Here is a 15,729-nt window from a genome sequence, read left to right as displayed (position 1 = left end):
GTTCGGTCTCGACGAACAAGAGCTGGAGCATAGGTCACGTGACATCATTTTTTTCCGCTAAATTTAGCGGGGAAACTAAATTAGTGCACAGGTAACGTGACGTCAATTTTCCTGGTAAATTTGGCGGGGAAACTGAATTGGTGCTGCGGGGAATAAAAAAAAAAAAAGAAGAATCAAGATGGCTTCATGGGGCGCGTGAGCACCGGGAGCACGAAGGCAGTTCGAGCCAGGGCACCGTCGAAATCGGTAGTCGTCTCATCATTCTTCACAGTTTTTGAGTGGGGCGAGCTGCAGGCTCCGTTCATGCTTTCAGTTGAAGCTCAGAATGTGGAAAGTTGGCGTGGTGGGAAGTCTCGAAGCTTGCACAGGGTCTGAGAAAAATTTCTTCGGCGAATGACGACGAACGAGTAGAAAACGTCTTCAACACGCTGCTGCCGCCAGCCTCTGCAACACTAGCGAAAACGCGATCTCGCCGCGTGCAAGATGGCCTTCCGGTGGCTTCACGCGCGGGAGCGCGCGACGGGCTTGTTGTTGTTTTGTTTGTTTATTTTGGGGTTAAGAGAAACGGGGGAGCCAGGAGATGTGTGGGCCTCCAGTCAGGGGCAAGTCGCTACCTGGCATTTTGGGAGAAGGGCGAGTAAAGGAAAGAGGAAGAAATTGTTATGTACAAGTTTGAAGATCCGATGCACTGTAGTCCAGAAGCCAACGGGCGTGTTTACAATTGGGCTTGTTAGAAAATGAGTCCACAGCGAGCCGGAAGACAGCATCCGCTGTCATCGCAGTGCCAATCTGAGATGACAAAGTCCGTCACTGTACCACGGGGGTTCCCATTCGCTCGCATACATAAATTTAAACGTTGAATACTTGTCCCAGATACAACATATAAGTTTTTGTTATGTGTCTGCAAACATCAGAGTCGATCAGAGAGCTCATCCGGAGATATTGGAGGAGAGCACGAAAGGCCTTTTCGACAATTCCACCTGAAGCTGACACAGCACATTAAACAGCACGCAGGTGAGAAGCCTTACAAATGCGAGCAATGTCCCCAATCTTTTAGCCGAAATGAGAATCTGATGCAGCACATTCGAACACAGGCAGGCAAGAGCTCTTACAAATGCTAACAAGGCCCTAGAGCACATGGAAACCTGACACAGCACATTCGAACCCATAAGACGCCATAGAAATGGTTATGTCCCATACAATTTCTAGGTCTCGTACAGTTCAACTGGAATGATGTGATTTGTAAAAAAAAATGAAAGCCGTTTACAAATCCCTGTAACGCCGAATTGGAGCGCAGCTCTTGAGGAGGAGTAGGGAAGGGTACTGAGGGGGGTCACGTCACCTGCGGGTAGTCACGTGACCTCGGGGGGGGGGGGGGGTCACGTGACCCCCCCCCCCCCCCCCCCCCGGTTACGCCGACGCCGCTCAGGCTGGAAACGGGCCTCTAACCGCCGTATTCAGAAACCTCACTCAAACTACACTCAAACTGAAGGGCCCCTTCACTTCCTCAAGGAAGGCGGGAGGGCCGGCGCTGGCCAATCGCGACGGCGGATCCGTCCTCGCGATTGGCCAGCGCCGGCCCTCGCGCCTTTCTCGAGGAAGTGAAGGGGCCCTTCAGTTTGAGTGTAGTTTGAGTGAGGTTTCTGAATTCGGCGGTAAGAGCTGCGCTCTAACATAAAGACGTTTGCAATTCTCTGTAATACCGAATTAGAGTGCAGCTCTTGAGGAGGAGGGGGGATGCGTACAGAGAGGGGGGTATCCCTTCCTCCTCCTCTGTACCCTCCCCTCCTCTTCCCCTCCTCCTCTTCTGCCTCCTCCCTCCCTCCATCGTGAAGGTCACTGAAGGTCGTGACCTTCACGAGTGGCCTTTGTGACGTCATTATGGGAAACGTCCCATAATGCAGCGCGCTTTTACGCCGACGGTGACGCCGCTCAAGCCGGAAACGGGCGCCTAAAAGCTGCGCTCTAGAAGTTGCCCATTTGCCATACTAGCATGCCAAAGGCAGCGGTAACACAGAATGTGACGTGCTAGTGTCGAGAAATGTGTTGATGTGGAGACTGGATGGTGCAGAGCGGGCCTGTGTTGTGCAAGGTAGGCGCTTGAGCACTCCGTGGATTTCGTACTTGTAGATTCCATCTTCTGCAGTTACAGCGTAAATGCGACTTTCTCTGAGCCCATTGGAGTTTGAGATGCGCAGCGCAGTGCCAAGCAGAGCCCTGGCACCAGCTCGCGACGAAGGAGAGTTAAACAGACTGCTTTTTTTCCATCCGCTTTTCTGTCACACTCTCGCGCTGTTTTCCTGGGGAAACTTGGAGCAGGCTCGTCAGAGTGCCGCGGTATGTCTGAACGCGTGATGTTCTACCCTTGCCAGGAAGAGGTTCGGCTGGCACCGGTGTCCGATCAGTGAGGAGGCGAGCGCTGTGTCGGCGTTCGGCTGGCAGTCGGCCGGTCGACTTTCATCGGTGGTACTTAACCGGTTAGGTGCCAGACATATAACACATTCTGCATTAAAACAGCAGATAGGGAACAGGTTTCGGAGATGTCAGCAGTCACTGGTTGGCTACATACACACGTGCAGAGAAAAGCTCACCTGTGTCGACAGCTTCCACAAGCCTTTCTTTACAGTGCTGCTTCCTAGACACTTAAAAGCGAGTGAGGAGCAGAGGCGGATTTATTGCGACAGTCTCGAATTAATGCAAATAGCAAATACCGATCGCTGACTTTCAGGGTAAGCTTGACCTCGGTGGCATCTATCGAGAAAGGAACAAGGCTCTCCCGAATTCATCTGCTGGTGTCTGAAGCACCTTTCCTTGGAGACAAAGGACTAAACGTTTTATTAACACCTAAAAATGTGTCCTCGCAGAAATATTTTCGCAAAAGCTTTTCATCTGACTGTTGGTTTTAATTATATCCTCGCTTCTCTCTTTTGATAAAGGAAGTGTTGTGGATAATAAATGTGTCCAAACATCAGCTTCTATTCTTGCCCTGCCTCCTGTGCTGCTTTTGGCCCTGTGCCAACATTGACCCGTACTGATATGCCCACCAGTATTGCAGCCGAATCCATGTTGCTGGTTTTCTTTTAGCAGGATAATTGGTAAAACAAAATGATGAGAGTTCAGGATATGGAAAATTAATTCAATCTGTGTGTGAATGGTGGATTTTGAGTTTGAAGCGAATGGCGGTTTTGGCTGAATATTTTCGAATTGAATACTGATTATAGTTTTTCCGAGCCTTTACTTTTGCACCGTGCTTAAACAAAAATCCAGACGAACTTGTGGAGGTCGTTATCAACTTGTCCATTTATAAGCTAAGTTAATTATCTAACTACCGCGTGTCCCAAATAGGGACCAGGCTCTTTAAATCGACCGCAAAAATCGGTTTCTTAACCTATCACGTTTCGATTTTACAGCGTTGGTCACAGGTGGTGCATTTTTTCTATAAAATTCGCAAAGAGCGAACTTAGTCGAGGAAAAAAAAAATAAAAAGGCTTAACTTCTATGGAAACGCAGCGAAGCCACAGGTCTTCAAACCACAGGGCGCTCTCTTTGCGATTTTTATAGTAAACAAACGCACCACCTGTGGCCAACGCTATACGAAATCGGAACGCGATAGGTTAAGAAACCAATTTTTGCGGTCGATTTAAAAAGCCCGGCCGCTCTTTGGGACACGAATATATCGACTGTGGCAATGTCTACATTGGGATCCAATGCCTACATTGGGATGGCAAGTAAACAATTCATTTGACAGGAAATTGAACGTACGGTATGAATATGCCCAACTATACCTAATTGAGGGGATTCATAAATATTCTTGCTATATGCAAATATCTTCCATCACGGATGATTAACACAGGTCGTCGGGGCATCTCTGCCTAACACATACCCGTACATAATAACCACCTAAACTGTAAAAAAAAAAAAAAATACTGCAATACAGTTGTCTACATTTACAAAGTTTCCATTCATTTTTAAATACACCAGGCACGCGCGTGAACCATGACGCATTGAAAACCGGGCACCGGTGCGCTGCAGAGAAGCAACACTTGCGGAGCTCGTTTCCCTGGGTGTTGCTTCTTGGCAATGCACCGGTGCTCAGTGCGAAGCGCACTCAACACCGCGATCAACATATTGAAAAAATACAACAATCGCAGTTGATCTCAAAGTGTATGTTGAATAGCCTATTATTATAAACTACTATTCGAATATTCGCAAAACCCTAGAGTTCGCATCACCAAATAGTGAGAAAAAGAAGTTGTGAAAGTAGGTTAAAGAAGCTTCACTGAAGGTGAAGATACCCAAGCAGCACAGAGTTGGCCAGTCATTGGCCAATGGCTGGCAATGGCCCTTGGCCAAGTGGCCAGACAGTGGCCAGAGACTGGCCGGTGACTGCCCTTTATCTTGGTTATTGGCCACTGGCCATCAGCCATCGGCCAAGCATATTGGCCAATGAATGGCCACTCTCTGGCCACTGGCCAAAAGACCATCGCCAGACATTGGCCATTGCTTGGCCGAAATCCGTGCTGCTTGGGTAAGCCCCATGTGCAGAGGAGCATTGGGCAATGCTCTTGTCCACTTGTTTGTAAACTGTCATCCTTACAAAATAGTTCCGCATGGGGACTAGATCTTGGACATGGAGCCTTTTCCTAGTCACTCAACCACTGAAGGGGAGTCGAGGTGAGAAGTGAACCACACTGTGCATTTTGTCAAGTTGTTGCGGAGGATGCAGTGAAATAAATGGATGAATTTATTCTTCTGCGTCTTCCACAACTTTACCAAATATGCAAGGTGGTTCAGTTCTCACCTAGTAGACTTTGCGGAAAATCCCTCCCAGGGAAAACCGAGCTACTCCTAGCCGCTCCCCCTTCTGATGCGAATCGAATTTGCTCCAGATACAACCTCAAACCCAAACCGCAACAACCTCAAAACCCAAACATTAGACTCAAACCATAATCTGGGACAAGTTTAGAGAAAACATAGAAGAGCAAAGGGACAACCTGCAGTCCCACCAGGTCACCGCACTGCTAACGGCAGCCACCAACCTGGCTACTGAAGTAAGATGTAAGGATGCTTTTCCGTACGTACCCGAACATTCTACGACGGCTATCACTGGACTGCACGTGCCACCAGGCATCGCCGAAGAGGATCTGCCAGACATCACTGACTGCGACGGCTCCTTCGATAAGTCGATCGTCGAACTGGATTTGCCAATCTTCTTCGAGCAAAGGACACCACGTGTCTTCGTCGGTGGCTACATAGGCGCACGGCACTTTGACTGCGTGGGATTTGGAGCCGGCACGCTTGGCGACATGCAGCTAACACTACTGTTGTTTTTCATTTCATTTCATTTATTGGTTCCCCTTAAGACCCACGAGGGGTTTTACAAAAAGGGGGACATTTGGCAGGACAGTGTCAAAACAAAAGAACTCTAGTAATATAAAACAAGAAAATTATCACAGATGGAGATGAACGGCAACATTATCGGCGAATTTCTGTGGGTCTATTATTGTGACAATGGCTTCGGGTAGTTGGTTCCAGTCACTAATAGCAAGCTGAAGAGGCGAGAACTTGTAAAGGTTAGTTCTGGGAATGTCAAGGTGTAATTTGCAGGGGTGGTCAAGTCGGCGTGAGATAAAAGGGGCAGGTTTACAACAGATCAACTTACGATCGAGATGGAGAGTGATAAAAAAGTTTGTGAAGCAATTTCAGTCTGTTTAACGTTCTACGGTCTTTCAAAAGAAGAAGCTGTAGAGATGATTTTAGAGAGGTTACACTTACTGGGAAGTTGTAGTTTTGCAAAATGAAACGAGCTGGTTTATTTTGAATTGACTCTAATTCTTTTTCTAAGAAGACTTGGTGAGGGTTCCAGATGGCTGAAGCATATTCCAGAATGGGTCGTATTAAAGCGGTATAAGCTGTTCGTTTAGTTTTTTTAGATGCGAGGTAGAGGGAACGTCGGAGAAAACCGAGTGATTTGTTAGCTTTGGCTGATATATGGTTAACATGATATTCCCAAGAAAGATTACTGCTTAGGAAAACTCCGAGGTACTTATAGTGCATCACTTGCTCTATGTGGTAATTGAAAATAGTATAATTAGATTTTGTCGGAACACGTTTAGTATAGTAAAGACCATGGACTTAGTTTTTTGAACATTAATCTCCATCTGCCATTTTCCACACCAAGACTCGATCTTGACAAGGTCATTTGCAGAGTGCTACAGTCATTTACATTATGAATTCTAGAGTACATCACACAATCATCTGCGAACAATCTTAGAGTCGAGTTAATACAGAGAGGCACATCATTAACATAAATCAGAAGTAATAACGGTCCCAGCACGGTTCCCTGCGGTACACCAGATCTTACTTGCATGGTCGTAGAAGACTGTTCATGAAGAGAAACATAGTGAGTTCTAGATGTTAGAAATGATTCGATCCAATTTATAACGCCTCTGTCGATATGAAAAGAATGAAGTTTTTAAAGCAATCGACAGTGGGGAACTTTATCGAAGGCTTTTGAAAATCAATGAAGATGGCATGAATATCTGTCTTGGCATGTAGGCTTTCATAAATACCTGTCGTTAATTCAAAAAGTTGCGATTCACATGAGAGAGACCGTCGAAAACCGTGCTGGTTTGCAAACAATAGATTATTGGAAGATAAGTGATTCATTATTTGTGAATATATGACATGCTCCATCAGTTTACTAGGTACACTCGTTAACGAAATAGGTCTGTAAATTGTTATACACATTTTAGAACCGTTTTTGAAAACTGGGGTTTAATTTAGCATGTCTCCAGTCGACTGGTATGTCACAGGAGTACAACGACTGATTGAATAAACTGGATAATAGAACACATGACACTTCTTTGGTTAGCTTAAGTAGTTCAGTTGAAGTACCATCGGGCCCAGGGGCGGAATTGAATGCAAGATTATTTATTAGTTTTTCAATGCCGGCTGGTGAAACGTTGAATTTGGCCATTTCATGAACAACTCCATGGGGTGAAATGGGCATAGGTAATGGGAATTCTTCCTCCGTGAAAACTCTACAGAAAGCTAGGTTCATGGTTTCACATGCTTCTAATTCGGTTAGATCATTCCCGTCGGGATCAATAAACTTGGAAGGTAATCTGTCTTGGGGAGGCCGAATCGCTAACCAGAACTTTTGAGGGTTTGTTATTAGTAGATTTTGGAGATCGCAATCAAGATACTTATGCTTGGAGTTTTTTATCTGGTACTTATATTGTGAGGCACTCTCGCGATATCTGGTGCAAGTAGCTGGAGACCCCGTTGATTTGGCGAGTCTGAAGAGGCGTTTCTTTTTCCTTAGGAGCTTTGTGTGCTTAGCAGAAAACCAGGGCTGCTGGGAACTGGATGCAATGCAGTGCAGACCCTGGGCACAAATATGTTTAATGACTCAATAAGAGCCCCTTTAACCAGTCTCTAGTTCTCTTCGACAGTTCGCGCAAATTAGTCCTTACAGTCCTATCTATGTTCGAAAGTTCCTGTTTGCGTTGCCGGCTCCTCCCACGTCAGGTGCTGATACCGTCTGTAGCAGACGATTGAGACTGCGCATATCTCGCAAATATTTTCGCCTCTTTGCAAGTCGAGTACTTTACTTGTTTCTCTTGTTGCTACTTTCCGGAGATGTAGAACTTAACCCTGGCCCCCTCGACGTAGTAGAAATTGACCCTCTTAAAAGTTTGCAGAACGGTCAGGCTTCCATTATGAGTAAGCTGGACGCTATCGACAGTAGGTTTAAGAAGCATGAAAACATGATCGAAGAAATAAATAAGAAGCTTGTTGGTACGGAGGGGCAAATCGGGGTCGTTAATCAATTAGTAACAGAACAGGCAAAGCTAATTGAGCTTTTGGCAAGACAAATTAAGAAATTGGAAAACAGGAATGTTGATCTGGAAAACAGAGGTCGCAGGCAACACCTTGTTTTCTATGGTGTGGATGACACGAATAACAAAGAAACATGGAATGAATCTGAAAATCTCATTAAAAGTATCTGCAAAGACAAGCTCGGTGTGGACCTAAAAACGGTGCAAAGGGCGCACCGTGTAGGTCGCTACAATGAGAACTTTAAAAGACCAATCATCGTTAATTTTGCCTTCTACAAGGAAAAACAGGATATTCTGCCTAACGCCAAAAAGTTCAAGGGATCAAACTACAGCGTAGACCAAGATTATTCGCCGAAAACCCGTGAAATTCGAAAGAAACTTTGGGAATATGCTAAAACAAAAAAAGCGGATAGTGGCAACCGTGTAAGGCTAAACTTTGATAAGCTCATCGTAAATGATAAAGTGTTTACATGGGATACGGAAATAGAACAAGTTGTTACTGTCACAAAAGACTGACGCCCCACGGAAAAAGGAAAAAAAAAGAGAAGCGCGTTCGTCGCGACCTAGTTGCTGTTGTAATAAACTGCAGAAGCATTGTAAATAAAGTTGTCGAATTGGCAGGCTTAATCGACTCAGTAAAGGCTGATATCGTGTTTGGAACCGAATCATGGCTAGACGCTTCCATCAGTGATAGCGAAGTCTTTCCGAAAAGGATTTGTTTCTTATCAAAAAGATATAGGTCACGCCTCGGCGGAGGCGTTTTCTTGTTGGTTCATTCATCGCTGAGATCATCCATACTCAAACTTGGTCATGACGCTACTGAATCAATCTGGTGCACAGTCACATTACCTGATAGCTCGTCCTATGTTCTTGGATCGTATTACCGACCACCAAATTCGGATCTTAGTATGATCCGATCGCTATACGACATTGTTTCTGAGGCCTCAAGCCAAATTATTCTCCTTGCGGGAGACTTTAATTTGCCTGACTTAGAGGATGGCACTTCTGTATGCACGATTGGTAGCCGAATTAATCTTGAAATGAAAAACATTGTCGATATGTGTGGGCTTCAGCAGTATGTGAGTGAACCAACAAGATATAATAACATTTTAGACCTCTTGTTTTGTAGCCCTCCCCATCTTATTAACACCGTTAATATTATCCCTGGTATCAGTGACCAACACGCTGTTGTAGCAAATATCCAAACTTAAATCTACCGAGCAAATTCATGCGAATCGAGGAAAGTCTTTTTCTTTGAGAAGGGCAATTACCCTGGTTTTTCTGAAGAGCTTCTTGACTGCCTTTCCGTATTTGAGTGTCTTTCTGAGGAGTATATGTTCCTTGAATAGATTCTAGAAAGCTAAAAAAACGAAGAAAACCATGGGTAACTTCAAGTACTCTTAGGATAATTAAAAAGCGAAGGAGAGCATTTGATAGATATAAGAAGACCAAAAGTAGTAATCACCTTGAAAAATTGGCTGAGCTTACGCGTGAATATAAAAGGAGCATAAAGGGTGCTAAGGAACCATAATACACTCAATGACAGGATAAAAACCAACCCCAAGCATTTCTGGAAGTATTTAAAGGGATGTGGATCGGACACAGTTGGAATAAGTGAAATTAGATATAATCAACAGACAGTTTCGGATGATACAGAAAAAGCAACGTGCTTAAATAATTACTTTCGGTCTGTCTTTTAGCCCAAACACAACTATGTTAATCCATCTATTGTTAGTACGGTGGAATCAATGCAGCCAGTTGAGCTTAGCATGAGTGGTATTGAGAAGGCGTTAAAAAACATAGATGATCGAGACAAAAGCAACTGGACCGGATGGCATTTCTCCGCGCGTACTAAAGCGATGTGCTTACCCAATTTCGGTTTACCTTTATTTAATTTTTTCCAAGTCACTGGACATAGGACTTTTGCCAGATGACTGGAAGGTAACTCATGTCGTCCCTATCCATAAGGGGTGGCCAAAAAAAGATGTCGTAAATTTTAGGCCCATTTCATTAACTTCCGTCTCATGCAAAGTCATCGAACATATTTTATATTCAGAGGTAATCGGTCATATGACAAGAAACAACTTACTGATTAAAGAACATGGTTTTCGTAAGGGGTTTTGTTGTACTACGCAACTTGTTTAATTTTATCATGACCTTGCATCTGATGTCGACGAGGGAGGGCAAATATATTGTATATTCTTGGATTTTCGAAAAGCGTTCGACACGGTCTCACACTCACTTGTTCTCACAAAAAACTAAGAATGTTAAATCTAGACTCGGCTGTGCTTAGATGGATAGAAAATTACTTGTTCCAGCGTCGTCAATGTGTAGTACTGAATGGCAAGAAATCCGATTACGTTGATGTAACATCAGGAGTAAGGGCTCTGTCCTGGGTCCACTTTTGTTTTTAATTTATATTAATGATATTTCTGTTGGAATTTCCTCTTGCATTCGACCGTTTGCTGATGATTGTGTAGTGTATAGAAAGATTAGGAGTTCAGATGATGTCGCCCAGTTGCAAGTAGACCTTGATCGTACGTGGAAAATGAATTTAAATCACAAAAGGTGTGTTAACCTTTGTTTTACAAAGAAAAGGAAACAAATTGAATCTCAGTATTTCATAAATAATAACCCTATAACCAAAGAACTTACGTACAAATACTTAGGTGTCATATTGTCATCTGACTGTTCATGGAATGCCCACATAGAATTTATCCAACATAACTTAAAATGCTCACAACCTAACTTAAAGACAACTGCTTATTTAACATGTGTTAGACCCATTTTAGAGTTTGCATGTGCTGTCTGGGACCCAGCCCAAAAAACGTCGATTGATAAGCTGGAGAAAATACAAAACAGGGCGGCTAGGTTTGTTCTTGGACGATACGGGAGGAAAGAAAACTGTACAGAAATGAAAAAAAAAAAAAATGTTAATCTGGGAACCACTTTCCGTACGTCGGGAAAAACTGCGACTAAAATTTTTATACCCAATAGTTAAAAATAAAACAGGAATAAATAGCGAGACTTACTTAAAAGAACCCTATTATGTTTCTAGTCGTAATGATCATAGCCTTAAAATTAGAGAGTACCGCGCTAGGACATGCATGTTTGCAAACACCTTTTTTGTACGAACAATTGCAATGTGGAATTGGCTGTCTGAAGAGCAAGTGTGCTGTTTCAATGAAGACGTGTTCTTTTCATTCTTGTAACCCCCCCTGCTGTAACGCCCTCGGGCACTGCGGGGTAATCATTGAATAAAGAATAAAATAAAGAATAAAGAAGTCGGGTTTGAAACACCTGAACCAGACTACCACCTCTTGGCCCTTCGGGACAAGAGAACCAGAGCCCTAAAAAAAAAAAACGTAAAGGAAAAAAACAAAACAAAACATCTTGACAAAGTTAATTGAGGAAGCAGACGAGTATATGCATGACAACTAGCCACCGAACGCTGGTTGAATTATCGCAAAACCTTCGACAAGAGCACCAGAATTGGGGGATGTGTGGAGAACTTTCAACTCTACGCTGGGCAAAAGAAAGGGAGTCAGTCACATCTCAGTAATAACCCTTCTTTCCAACGAAGCAACAGAGGACATCCTAGAAAAACGGGGTGGGGGGGGGGGGGGAAATTCTTCCTGCAACCCACTACCAAATCAAGAGCCGAGATATATCTGCCCAAACATGCAGGACCATTGGACAAACCCCAAGACCTCCCTTTTACCGAGTGGGAACTTGGAGCTGCCATTCACCAATGCCAAACAAACAGTGCACCAAGCTACGAAGGAATCATGGTCTCAATGCTTAGAAATACACCCCATGCAACCAAACTCATTATCCTAAAATTGTTTAACGACATTTGGGAATTGGGGCAGTTACCCAATGAATGGAAGCTTTTTCTCGTCACTTTCATACCCAAGCCATGGAAACCAGCGACGGACCCCAAAAACTTGACCAATTTCACTTACGTCAATCATGAGTAAACTCCTTGGGCGCATGGTGCTTGCCAGAATTCAATACAACGCAGAAAATCTAGGCACCTTCCATCCCATGCTAGGCAGGTTTTAGTGCAAATCTTAGCACTCATGACAGCCTATTTATGATCTATAAAGATGTCGACATGCACCTGCAGCCAAGAAACAAATGTGGGCGATTGCATCCATAGATATCAAAAAGGCCTTGGGTAATGTCCCACACGAGTCCATAATCAACAAGATGGAACAGGAAGATCTTGACGGAAAACAACTCGACTTCGTCAAATCCTTCCTCATGCGACGCGCCAACAAGGTTAGAGCCGGTTATGGCAAAGACGCCAGGGAGGGACCTACGCGCAATAACAACATTGGCGTTCTGCAGGGAACAGTGCTATCCCTCATGCACTCACCCCTGCAGCCCCGGCCTTCGGACGTCAGCCCACACACCCACAATCGAGCGATTGCACCGACAATCCTCATGCGATGGCAATGGCATCACTGTTTTTTGAAGACAAAGTAATTTTGCTCATTATCTTAAAAATTTGAAAACTGTTTTTGGCCAATACTTCACAACACTTCTGGACATGCTGAAACAAGCAATTTAAGAAAAACGCCTGGAAATGGTCAATGGGTGTTGTTTAACCACAACAATGCACCCGCCCATTTAAGTGCAGTCGCTCAGCAAAGACTGACAGAACTGAAATTCAAAGTCCTTTTGCATCCACCGTATTCTTCAGACTTGGTTTCCTCGGACTTCCTCTTATTCTTGAAGCTCAAGACCTTCTTGGACGGAAAAAATTTGTCAAATGAAGAGCTAATGAAGGCTGTGAAGAGTTGTTTTGGGGATCTCTAAGGAAGTCACTTCCAGGAGGGAATCGAAAGGCTGGACTAAGTGTGTAGAGTTTCAGGGGAATTGAGCCGAAAAATCAAGTACAACTTAAATCCGATATATATTGCTTTCATTCTCATTCCGGCAACTTTTCAATCTACCCTCGTAGCCCGGAAAGTATGGTACTAGTAATCAACTAGTTGCAGCAATGTGAAACTGTGCTAACCTTGGCTACGCTCAGAAAAATCAATGCCAAGTATGCACCATTCATATGTTTACAAAACCATGACCTACATGCGCACCATTCGCGTAGAAAAATAAGCAATGTGCCATAAATACAAATACCAAAAATGGCAAGAGTGTCATTTTTCTAGCAGTCTACAAAGCACAACCCTGGATTAAGTACCACGATCAGATGCGACATCCGATCCATGCCCCAATGGTTTATGGCGGAGAGAATGGAAGGTGACAAACAAACATACTTTTGCCACCCCCTAACCACAGGGCTTTCTTCAATTCTAGGATGAACAGAGCAGGGATTCACAATATCCAGAGCCAACAGTTACGAAGACAGTGGAGAAAAATCATGTTTATTGTCCCAACTCTTCGCAGTCCAAAAGTCAACAAGACATAGGTAACAGCGTTATATGAACTGAAGAGGAAACAAAGCTCGAGAGAAATCATTCACGCATTGGGACCATGTGCAAAGGCAACCAACCACACAGCACACGGTCAACCTTCCTCTATCCTAACAATACTTGCCAGCCAATCAAAGCATCCGAATTCTGCCATTTTGAAGTGCCCCCTGACTGCGACACGCAGAAGACTAAAACGATCGGCACAACCGTGCATGAAAAGACGCAAGCACTAAGAGACACTGAACATCGGCAAAACCGACATCACATAACGCCAATTTTGTAAAACAATTTCGGTAATAAGACATTCACATAAAAACGAGCACCCCCACTGGTTATCAACAAACAGCTTACGAATACCGTCCCTTATTTATTTACAAAGTGCATAAAATTTTGACATACCACACAGCACTCTCCTAGTTCAGCAAACATTTTTACAAAAAAACAAAAAAATTAGAGGGGAGCTAAAAACTCTCGAGCGCAAAACACGGCGCCGTAAAAGCGGTACAACATTAGAGAAAACAAAAGCTTTTAAAAAAGAATTAGCTTGTTGCTGCATGCTCAACGGAGAGGCAAGATGAAATAAACACCAGGAAAACAAAAAGCCCCAATAAAGTCGACCTTAAGTTAAATTTCCAGAGATCTGCAAATAATCTCAATGCCTCATAGCAAAAACCGAAGAAAAAAAAACACCTTTCAGAAAACTTCACACCTCAAAGACGAGAAAGATTGTGAAGATGTGCCTATTGCTTTAATAGTCTACAAACCTTTGCCTAAAAAAAAAAAAAGAAAAATTGTGGGCGTTCGCAGGTGTCCAATAGGCACCAAAAACACAAGGACAAAAAATTAGCTTGTAAGTCAACTTGTAAATTAACCTTCAATCGCAGACAATGCTATGTGGTGTCCTCCCTTTGTCCTCGTGTTTTTGGCACTCATTTGAAACCTCGTAGACTTCAAACAACAGGGGCCTAAACGCATTAACCCCGATGAGACTGCTGCCAGCACCGTGCGTATGGATTAAAGTTTGTCTACTTAAAAAGGCCCAGTCAGACACTTGCGAAGTTGGCCACAGAGAAACCCTACGATGAGACCGACGAAACGGAGTGAAAGACTTTTGCCGGCACTTAAAAAAAATGCTTTTCTTTTTATTCTAGGGTATAAACTTTCAACAGAGAAAGGAAAGTAACGAGCTAGATCACTGGAGTGTGCGGAGAAAATAAAAACGGGAGAGGAGGGCCTGTAAAGTGGCATGCCAGATGACCGTTGTTTCGAGGCTGCGATGGCGCCCTCAGTATTCCTCCTCGTCGTTACCGACCACGGGTGCCCCCTCTTCGACGTAATCCTCAGGAACCGAGAAGCCCTCCTGCAATTGAAACATTCAAATGTCAGCCACATTCTCTCTTGTAGCTGCTAATAAGCCCTTTACAGAAGTGTGCGCCATCTGGTAACTGTTGCACTAACAATCGAAATCTGCCATCAGTCGGGCGCAAACTCCGATTGTGTAATATTGGACACAAAGGCTGCGTCAGCATTCGGTGTCAACTCTGCTCGGCTTGCGCGGAGAACAAGCGCAGAGTCGGCGTTCGGCGATGTCGTGGCGGCATTCTCAAGACAGCAGAAACGCCCATGTCGTCGTGTTTGTTTACTTCAACTACAGTGGTGCTTTCTAAGCATTTGTGTTTTTGAACATCGCCTGGATTTCTTATTTGGAGCATTTTATGCCTGTGCTCAAGTTGTAGGTATTACTGGCGCGTACCGTATAAAGGATGCGAATTTTCACGCGTTTCCATCACCGAAGAAAAGTGATTAGGGTTAGCAATCCATTGCTCGCAACGTCCCTCCGCAACCCGCAATGCCGTTAAAAGGCTGCGCCAGGCAAAAGTCGTTCATTTCTTTCAAAATGTGCGACACACTTGAGAAAGAAGTGTACTAGTCTGGTGAAATAGACTTTCCTCAAAATAAGGTTTATTTTACATCTAACATAAAATAAATTCTTTTACAAAGGTAAGTTGTCTCATGGCATGTATTTTGGCCTGAAAAATTGATGTTTTGGTTATAGCGCGGTACCGCTTATAGTGCGGATTTTCGCGACTCCCGCGACATACGTTATATGCGGTCTACACTGTATCTGTCCTTGAGGTTGCTCTTTTCTCTCCGAACCAAGTCCTTGCACCGGGCCCCCGTTTTCTGGGTCACAAGCGTAAGTTCCATTGTCCGTGGAAGGGGTCGAATTTATAGACACGCAGTCGTTTTATAGTGATAAACCTTGATTTCTAGCTCGGCGCTAGAAATGAACACTGGAATACACAGATTCTAGAAAAAATAATCAAACCCCAAAAATTTGCCCCAAATTTGAAGGGAAATAAAACCCAACAACATGGAACTCTTTACGATTGGAGTGTTACTATAAAAGTACTCTCATTCTGTCTGGTAAATTTTGCCAAATGTGT

At 44.0% G+C, this 15,729-nt stretch overlaps 1 protein-coding gene across 2 annotated transcripts in view; it reads right to left on the bottom strand.

The window, feature by feature from the left end:
• Positions 1-13,213: 13,213 nt before the first annotated feature.
• Positions 13,214-15,729, bottom strand: part of LOC8051589 (microtubule-associated protein RP/EB family member 1) — an 18,718-nt gene continuing 16,202 nt past the window's right edge. For both annotated transcript variants that reach the window (XM_002435660.5, XM_040501672.2), the window contains exon 8: positions 13,214-14,642. In XM_002435660.5, the coding sequence (XP_002435705.1) occupies positions 14,568-14,642 (75 nt within the window). In that variant the 3' untranslated portion in view covers positions 13,214-14,567. The remainder of the gene's footprint in view (positions 14,643-15,729) is intronic.

The sequence above is a fragment of the Ixodes scapularis genome, unplaced genomic scaffold (assembly GCF_016920785.2).
Source record: "Ixodes scapularis isolate PalLabHiFi unplaced genomic scaffold, ASM1692078v2 PGA_scaffold8__174_contigs__length_109621045, whole genome shotgun sequence".
NCBI classification, from domain to species: domain Eukaryota; kingdom Metazoa; phylum Arthropoda; class Arachnida; order Ixodida; family Ixodidae; genus Ixodes; species Ixodes scapularis.
This window is presented reverse-complemented; position numbering and strand designations above follow the sequence as displayed.